The 9,918-nt window shown below is 47.2% G+C and overlaps 1 protein-coding gene across 1 annotated transcript in view; it reads right to left on the reverse strand.

Annotated features, from left to right (window-relative positions):
• Nucleotides 1-9,664, reverse strand: part of SLC26A9 (solute carrier family 26 member 9) — a 30,084-nt gene extending 20,420 nt beyond the window's left edge. Inside the window, exons 1-7 of the mRNA XM_045016384.1 lie at nt 9,540-9,664; nt 6,932-7,071; nt 6,247-6,357; nt 5,749-5,924; nt 4,602-4,766; nt 2,899-3,051; nt 1,694-1,776 (exon numbers count right to left, since the gene is read on the reverse strand). Coding sequence (XP_044872319.1) covers nt 1,694-1,776; nt 2,899-3,051; nt 4,602-4,766; nt 5,749-5,924; nt 6,247-6,357; nt 6,932-7,071; nt 9,540-9,664 — 953 coding nt within the window. The remainder of the gene's footprint in view (nt 1-1,693; nt 1,777-2,898; nt 3,052-4,601; nt 4,767-5,748; nt 5,925-6,246; nt 6,358-6,931; nt 7,072-9,539) is intronic.
• Nucleotides 9,665-9,918: the final 254 nt, after the last annotated feature.

Consider the following 9,918-nt stretch of genomic DNA (forward strand, 5'->3'; position numbering starts at 1 on the left):
CACAGCCCCCTCTAGTGCCATGCAGAGCCATTGGCTCAGAACCGACCGACAGAGGAGTGCCAGGAATTGCATCACCAACACCAAAGAATTAGAGCTCCTCAAAAATTTTCCAGTAGAAGAGTCAGAAAATTTGACCAAATCGAAACATTTCACAGGAATGAGACAATGTCGATGAAATTTCATTTTGAAAAAAGATCAAAATGATTCATTTTGATAAGGTTGAAACAATGTTTTAACTTTCTCATTTTGAAACAACTTTTTCATTTTGACTTTTATTGTATATGATCGTATACTATGCAGTGTTGTTGTAGCTGTGTTGGTCCCAGGATATTAGAGAGACCAGGTGGGAGGTAATATTGTTTCTTGGCCCAACTTCTGTTGGGGAGAGAGACAAGCCTTTGAGCTTACACAAAGCTCTGCTTCAGGACTGAAGAAAAAAGAGTGGAGTGCCTCAAAAGCTTATATCTCCCACCAACACAAGTTTGTCCAAGAAAAGATATTACCTCCCACCTTGTCTCTCTGATATAATAATTGAAACACAACATTTCAATTGAACCTAAATGGAATAGATCTCTAAAAAGAATACTAGTGCCAACGTGCTCCCCAGGCTTACAGAACTTACCGTGCTTTGCACATGCTGAATACCCTAGACACAGTCCCAGCTCCAGCCTTGTTTATTATTTCGACACAGGACTGGTGCTGTGTGTCCCTTGTAATTATAAGATTGTGCAGCGCAGTACTGTATGCTTTACACAATTGTAGCTTGGTAATTATATGCTGCCCTTTATAATCCACTAATGCATTGACTCAGATAAAGAAAGAAGGATTAGGAGACATTTTCCACTCCAACCTGCCCTAGATTCTGTTCTATTTTGGTTCTCATGCCTCACCCAGCACAATGATATCTGAGTGCAGTGCAGCAGGACTATTGCTACAGCCTGGGGTTAGTCCTTATCCTAGGATATTGTAGGATGATTTACGAATGCTCAGGCAAATTAGTGGCCTCTTCGGATACCAATCACAAAAGACAGTCACTCCCTGCTGTAGTTATTATTACTTGTTACAAGTAACTTGTATTCTGGTAGCGCCTAGCGGCCCCAGCAAAAACTGTTGCCCCATTGTGCTGGGTGCTGCACAGACACAAAGTATAAGCCAGACAAAGGAAGGGAAGATTTTACATTTCCCAGATGGGAAACCAAGGCCTGGAAAGATAAAATGACTTGCCCAAGGTCACTCAGGGAGGCTGTGGCAGAGCTGGGACGCAAACCCAGGTCTCCTGCAATCACTGTACATTGGTCACACTGCAGACAATGGTCACATTCAGCTCCCGCCTTGTGCAGAACCTGAACCAGAGTGGAACCCCTCTCTACCCCCTCGTAGTGCCCAATGGTGCCTTTCTGCATGAGGCTGTTTGTTAGGGGCATAGATTTTGCTGGGGTCAAGGCAATCACTCAGGGAGAGCTATGGAGGAACCTCAGTAAACGGGGCCAGGGTCAGATTTGAGGAGAAGAAGAGACAATCGCAGTAATAAAATGGTGTCCCTTTCACTGAGTTCTCCACTTCGGCAATCAGTGTCCTTCATTATCTCTCACTTCGGTGGGGGTTGTATCTCAGCATGGGCTGGTAGGGGACTATCCCTGGTCCAGAGGGAATCAGCCCTTGGAAATGGAATCAGGCCTGCACACGCACTTACCCCATCTTAATCTTCCCAACGATTGGCATGTCGTATTTCTCAGGCATGTTCAAACAGCCAGAGACCGCAGTAGCTACTATGACCTGAAATCACAAAGAGTAAAGGAGCTGTAAGTGGAAGCAGCACTGTCAGATCCTTATGCAGCGTTGCACGGACTTAGCTGTGCGGGATGGTGAGATAGTGGCTAATGCCTACTACAGCCGAGAACGAGACCCATAAAGCCAAATTCAGCCCTGGATCAAGCGGGAGAAACATCCATCTGCTTCAATGGGTGTTATGTCCGTTTATGTCATGGATTAGTTTACCCCCACAGACATTAAAGGAGTGCACTGGCAATCCAAAATATGAGAAAGAAACAAAGGTTTGGAGGGGTTCTCCTCCTCTTGAGGATATAATAATACTTGGGCTTCCCTATCCCCTTTCATCACAGGATATCCATGATGAGTATTACTGGAGCCACACAAGACAAGGTTGATCAGTCATGTCATCCCCCATTTTGGAGAACTGAGACAGAGCCCCGAAATAGCAGCGAGCTGGGATAGTGTGAGGAATAGAACCCAAAGTTCCTGACCCCTAGTTTCCTGTCCTAAAATCTCGGTTATACTCTCTCCCCCATGGAAGCTTGTGGCCATTCTACACATGCTCTGAGGGGAGACTTAGCTTGTATATGGTTTAGAGAGAGCTCACAGCAGAAGTGTGGCTGGCAAGGCCTCTGCAGATATGAACCTAGCCTGCTGTGGCTCTGTTGGGGCTGGGGAGATGTATTGTTTGTCATGGTTTCACTTAGAGATGAACCACAACGGGGTGACTGAATCCGTCACACACACACCTGGGATTTGGGGGTCCCTGAGCCAAACTTTCTGACTCAGGCCCAACCCTCATTCTGACATGAAATTCAGCAGGATCAGCAGCTTCTCTCGGAGGTTTTGGAGCTGCTGCATTTCTGAAACTGAAGCCAAACTCAGGGGCCTTGATGTTCCATCGCCCTTGCATTGTGCACCCGGGCAAAGTGAGTGCAGGGTGTAAAATGCAACCAAATGAGAAGTGTAGTGCTCTACGCCCACTTTGTCCTGGTGTAAACGACCATGTCTTAGAGATGCACCTTCCTGCAAAGGCTGGGAAGAGATGAGGGGAAAAGGCTCTTTCAGGGAAAGGTGGTTTCCTCTCTCATGGACAGAGGATGACAAAGCTCGGGTGTCACTTACTATGACGATCTCCATGGGGATGGGCACCCGGATCTTCTTCATGTATTTCATGTTGAGCTCTTTCACAATAATCAGGAGCACAGTGCTGATCAGGGCGAAGATCAAGGAGGCCACGTTGGTCTTGGGGAGATTTTTGCAAATATCAATGAATGTCTAGAGGGGGGAGAAGGGACAGCAGTCAGCAAAATGTTGAGAAGGGCTACCTGGAATTCCAGTGGGCAAAGCAGAGAACTCACCCCCAGCCCACTCTGGCCGCCCCATGGACATCTCTGAGCCACAGGTGCTGGAACTAGGGGTGCTGGGGGTGCCTCTGGCTTGAAGTGGTTTCCATCATATCCAGGGTTTACAGTTTGGTTCAATGGCTCTCAGCCCCCTGACTCTACAAACCGTTCCAGCACCCCTGCTCTGAGCATATGAAACAGCACTGGGGAATGAAACAAGCACCAGAAATCCCAAGACAGCCTGCTTCTGTGTCTGGTTACTTCAGTTACGCAGCCAAACTTCCAGGTGCATAGAAGCCACTGAAGTCAATGGAAAGGACTATGGATCAGCCCCAGAGAGGGGCAGGGCCATCTCCTCAAGTTTGCGTAAAGCACATCTCCACTGACTTCAGTGCAGCTACCCCATTCATAGCTATTGAGGATCTGGGCCTATATGTTTAAAAACATTCAGTGCCTTTACCCATGCCCCAATGACATCTTCAGTTATTGAAACTCAAAGCATTTGAAAAAAACGGTCATTTATTTTCCATCGTTAGTGCTGACTGCATCCTTTTTTGTGTTGTTTCACTCATCTAGGACAGTGAAAATAGATTCACCAGGGCCTGATTCCCCTCTCCTACCAGTCTTATGCCACTGTCACTCCATTGCCATACATCAGTCAGAGGCGGATGAAATGTGGATCAACTCCATATGGGTCTCTCTTTTTTTTCCCCCTAGTCCCTAATTCTCATCCACTTCCCCAGTGCTGCAGTGCCTGACTTGCAAAGAATGCTGGGAAATGTTTACATCCAGACGGAATACCTGCGTTCATTGGAATACTAAAAATCAGGGAGGTGTCTCTAGAGATTGTAGGTTTGGATTTTCCTGCATTGGCCCCAGGGACGCTCTGACATGCCCAACTCTCTGCTGACTCATCTGATTCTGTGATTTCAAACCTAAACAGGGCTAAGGTCAATCCAGCAGTGTCGCCTTCAGTGAACCGAACCTTGCCTCAGAGTTACTGCCAGGCTGGACCAGACCAGGGGACCATTTAGTTCAGTGTCCCATCTCTGACAGTGGCCAGTACCAGATGGATCAGAGGAAGGCGCAAGAGGTCATATTTATGGGATAACCTGCAGCCACAGGTAGTTTCCCCCTGACCCCTAATAGCTAGAGGCTGTCTCGGGCCTTGAAGCAGGAGGCTAATATTCCTTCCAAAACTCCCTCAAGACCCATCAACGTTAATAATTAAAAACGATCAGGGCTCAGGTCTGATTGTGGTTTTATTTATGACAGTAACGGCACAAAGGACCCTGGGTACAAGCTGAGAGTGCTGGGAATGGAGCAGACTGCATTGTGCTTGCACCCTCTCAGTCCTCTGCTCATTTGATTTCGGATTCATTAAGTAACGTCCCCATGTATTTGCTGACGCAATGTCTGCAGCTTGCTAGCCCCTGGGCCGAGGTGTGGAGAGAATGTCCCTACTCCAGTGAGCTCACTTACATAGACGATGGCCAAGGGCCCAGTGTAGGCCGGGATTGTCAAGCCAAAGACATATTTGAGCACCGAGATGAGGATCTGGAGCCCTGCTGCAGTCATGAAGCCCCGGATGAAGGATTCCGAGAGGTAGATGGCAACGAAGCCAAACTGCACAAATCCCAGACAGATCTAAGGATGGACGGACGCACACATCACAGTGAAAACATACTGGAAACAGCCCAGACCCCGTCCCTGGGGCCATCACAGAGCTCATTAATGGAAAGCTGCTGCACGCGACAGGCTGGCCCCTGCAGTGTGGGGCAGCCATTTGGCACTGGGCACTGAGGCGGTCTGGACACAGAGCCAGCGTAAGTAGCCCAGGGAGAGTCATGCCAGGCTGGGAGCATTCTCTGGTGGCAAAGAGCCAATACAGAGGCTAGGGGAGTGTGGCTGGGATGCCATTTTGTTCTGTTGGGGCCACTAGTGTCACCTGGCGAGTGCTCTAACTAGCTCTGCTCACAGGATTGGGAGAGTGCACAGGGTGAGCTTTGCACCACCTTGGCATCTGCATCCTCCCCTCAGCCCTGCACCATGAGCCAGATGCCCGCTCTGAACACAGGCAGTGGAAATACTGACTATGTGTCTAGTGCACACCCTGCCTAGCACATGCCATGTCTAGCATACGCCATGTCTAGTATGGGCATTGCCACATGCTTCATTTTCTACCACCCCATGTGCTCCCATGCAAAGTGTCTTTGGAATAAAAATACACCTACAATTGCTATGAGCTGCTGCTCATGAAAGAACAGAGACCCCAATGTGCCTCTTTTTTGTTCAGAAACTTTAATATAGGATGGGTCCATCTATCCAGATCCCTATTATAGTTTAGGAATCACGATAGTGTCTGAGGTCCAGTGTTTCTGAAGTGGGGGCCAGGACCACAGGACCCTTCCAAACCCTTTGTCTCCAGGTATCACCTATTTGGAAACAGTCCCAATTGTTGCACCTGCTGGCACTGCCATCCCCTTCCTCGAGGGTGCACAAATGACAAAATCCTACTGCAGTTTTCCTGCATAACCAGTCACTGTTCAACTTCATACAAGGGGAAGGGTTAGGCGGCTTAGCTCAGGCAGTGGACACTACTGCAGCTTTAGTGCGGAGATGTCCTTACTTGTATGATGGCTGTCAGACAGGCTAATGTGGCAGAGATCTCCAGTCTGGCTGCCTCCATGGCTGTGTTGTTGATGTTTATCTCATTGGTGGTATGGTTAAAGTATTGGAAATCGGATTCAGGAGCCAGATCATGGCAGACGCTCCCAACAATAATGCTAATGACAGCAAATGTGCCTGCAAGACAAAACAGTAACAGGTGACTTGCAGGTATACAAAGCATCCCATCCTGAAAAGCATTAATGTAGATTGGGAATCACCCGTCACTGCAATGCAGCCACTTCTGTAGCAGAACATGGCAGTGGTTTATCAGTTCATGGCGCAATGCTATACAGCAGGCACCAGGGATCCAGGACCTTGATTAATGCACCAGAGAACAGGCTTGGTAAAACAGTGCCCTATCAGGAGATATGGTACAGCTGGAGGAGGTGCCCTCGGGCAATGAACGTAATTGGAATGTACAGACATTCAGATCTCAGAACTAGAAAGGGGAACTTACCTGGGACCATCTGGTGGACACCACCTAGGATGAAGTAGGGTATCAAAGGGAAGAAGGAGGAGTAGAGTCCATTGATGGGAGGCAGATTGGCAAGCAGCGCAAAGGCCATCCCTGAAAAATGCAAGTGAAATTGACTTCAGATCTTCCATCTCAGCTACAGCTGCGGTCCCTGGGAATTCCCTTACTGGCACGGAACAGTGGCCCAGCTAGTTCTGCAGCCTGTCTTTGACAATGTACTAAATGCAAGAAAGCCCATAATGGACATTTATGGAGTGGGCTACTGTACCAAGGCAGCAGGACCTATGCGCCTTCATAGGGATGCAGGACTCTTCTAGTAGTGGCTCATCCTGTTAGCGGAAGTTAAAAATCTGCACAAAGCTGCTGAGTCAGTTCTGCTGGGTCTTTGTGGTAAGTGCAGCTTGTTAACTCTCCCAGGCTATGAGATGTGACCCTCTGGTGAGAGGGAACTAGGGGCAGAGCCAGCTTTGAGGAGAAAGCTTTGGCTGAGGTTGTATGTTCTGTTGTTACTAATAAAGCCAACCCCAGGAAGGGGATAAAATCAGCCATCGACAGCATGTCCGAACTTTAATTGGAGCAAGGTGGGAATGTTCTCTCCTCACAGCTGCTCAAGGGGGGCGGGAAGTGACTTCCTAACCCCCACTAGGGAAAGGAAACCTGGTCTCACCTTGTGGCACTTGTATTGTCCCCGCACTGATTCCCCCGAGGACATCGGGCACAATGTAGTCTTTAAATTTATATTTGGGGAGCCAGACGAGTATTGGAAACAGACTGTAGATGATGACTTTGAATCTGGACGATGAACATCTAGAGAGGAAATGAACACAAGTAAGGAAGGAGGGTCCTGATAACAAGCTTTCTCCCTCCCTACAAGGTTTCCTATGCAAATGACAATGGTCCTGATTTTCATTGCCTCTTGCCTTAGGAAGTCATTTACATTAGACCGGAGTAGACACAAAGCCAACCTGGGTATGAAGGATCACCAGGCTGATGTGGCAGCGTTCTGCACATGCTTCACACTGAAACAGGTGTTGACACGAGGAGCAGCGCAAAGATGAACCAGGCTTTTTACTCTTAGTTGCTATATTGCCGTGTCCCAGGTAGGGATGGGTCAGAACCATTTATCCAACCCATCCTCAAACTTTGGAGCAAATACTACCTGGATCAAAACTGTGTTCAATTCTGCTTCACACAGCAATACACCAAAACGGGAAACATAATCCAGATCAGCCCCTCTCCAAAGCTTTGGAGGTTCAGATAACATGGGATCTGGATCTGCCCCACTTTCTGACTGCAGTTCTGACCTTGCAAAATCAAAACCCAACCAAGCAAAATCTAAACTACCTCTGGTTTGCCCCAGCTCTGATCCTAGATTACCAGAAGCCTTGGACCAATACATTTTAAAACTCAGTCGAAAAAGAAAGAATTTGCAGCTTTGTTGATCACATCCATCAGACATAAAACTAACAAACAAACAAGTATTGGAAACAGACTGTAGAAGTCACATAAACTAATTTAACATTCCTGAATAAACCATTTGAGCAAACACAGGGTCTTGTGAAAAAACAGGGACGGACAGACATTCCTCAGAAGCTGCCCCGATTATTAGCATAGGCTGAACGTCACAGGTGTTGGAAGAGGGAAGTGGATCTCTAGGATTTGTATATTACCCTAGAATGCATGGTTGGACAGGGTTTATATTTTAGAAATAGCAGGTGAAGTTTCCAAAGCAATTACAGGGATTTAGACACATATCTGCTATTGAAATTAAAGTAAGATCTTATATCTACATCCCCTGAACTGTTCAGGGATCTCAGGCAGTATCTTTCTTCAGTGGTTAGAACATAGGACTTGTAGGGTTTCTCTACGCAGGTTTCTTTAGGTTCTGTTCTCCTTTCTGCCACTGACTCATTATAAGGCTTTAAGCATGTCAGTGAACCTCAGCTTACCTATCAGTCCTATGAATCTAACAATACATGTACAGCCTTCCTCAGTTAATGTCTGCAAAGCCCATTGAGATACTTGGATGAAAGATGTTTTCTATACAAATGCAAAGCAAAAGCATTCTTCTGAGCACAGCCAGGCTGCCTTCATTTCTGGTGTCATGGCACACTGCAGACTGATTCATTTGAAGTGAAAACCATAAACTCCATTTACCTTTCAATTACACTGCAAACCTAATCAAATATATATTCATTACTCAGCTCTGGATATCCCAGATGTATTAATCTCCAGCTGCTGTGATTGCATTTTCTCCCTGGGGTGGTGCTGTTCCGTACTTCAGCGAAGTGAGATAGAGAGCAGTTATTCCTGGGGCTTATTGAAAAACTCCCTCCACTTAAAAAGCACCTGGATGCCACCCAAATCTAAAGTCAACATGGGAACAGCCACAGCCTCTGAGGCATCAATGTGTCGAGTTTAACAAAGGCTCGCCAGCCTATGGCTTCACCTATCCAAAGCCCAGGGAGCACCTCAAACAGCCGCCCATCATGATTTCAGAGTACAGAAATCTTTCCACTCCAAATATCTGTGCTCAGTTAGCTATTAGTTTGCAGGGCCTGACGCTCAGTTAGTCCATTGCTGTCCTGGGGCCATGGCCAGGACTCTATACATGTTGGAGGAGTGTTAAAGTGCACTCCCTGTATTCTGAGGCAGGGCCCTGCACCCAATATAAGTGAAAGCAGCTGGCCTATGCTAGACCCCGGGAAGCAAGGACTAGCCATAATGCAGTGCACTCCAGCCTTGCCCCTGATTCACTCCCTATGCTGGGAGCTGATAATAGGGCAGATGCAGAGCCCTTACACTAGGTCTATGGCAGCTGAGGAGTCCCCAGATACGTGGGGGTATTTTCAAGGGGCCATTTCTGATTATTTCAAGGTTCTTTTATGTAGCCAGAGCTGCATGACAGATCCTTTGTGTGTGTGTGTATATATCAAACCTCCAGAGTCGTGGACTGCTTCAGCGGCAGCTGGCTGCCTACTGCCCTTTGTGCCTTTGAAAAATCTCTCTACTAATTGTGAAATTGATTAGAAAATTACTAACAGGTTGTCATTGCTTTCCCTATGCTGCAATGCCTGGGTTGTAAAATGCCACAGGAGACTATTTATTTGCTTAAAAACGTTTCCCCTGGAATTTTTTTAAATGGAAATGTTGTATTGATCTTAGGGTTCGCAGTCTCTCGTCCCCTTCTCTCCACGCCCCCAAACACCGCACTGCTGAGCCAAATCTGACCTGGCAACATGCTCCGAAGGAGACTCAGTAGCATTCCACATTACCTGAAAAGGTTCTTGACTTTTTCCCCAAGCGGGTAACTTCTCTTTTTCTTCTCAAACTCTTCATCGAAGAAGTTGACAGAATACGCAGCCCGGTCGACAACATAGCGAGGTCGGGCTTGGTTCATCTCCGTGTCTTTCAAATCCTTCCGAGATAAGACAAAGGAAAAGAAAGGAATCAACGTGAGCAGACCTGGCCACCAAGTGAAGTTATAGGAGAAGAAAAAGAGAGACTTGGTCTAGCCTCCTTCATCCAGGCATTTAGGGTTTCCTCTGGAGTATTCTGTTTCCTAAATGTCTTCTTTCCCCTTCACAAGCAGGCTTCTGGAGCAAGGGATTGTCTGTTTCCAAGCTGGGTCACCACCTCTGGGACAAAATGGAT

This window comes from Mauremys mutica, chromosome 4 (assembly GCF_020497125.1).
Source record: "Mauremys mutica isolate MM-2020 ecotype Southern chromosome 4, ASM2049712v1, whole genome shotgun sequence".
NCBI classification, from domain to species: domain Eukaryota; kingdom Metazoa; phylum Chordata; order Testudines; family Geoemydidae; genus Mauremys; species Mauremys mutica.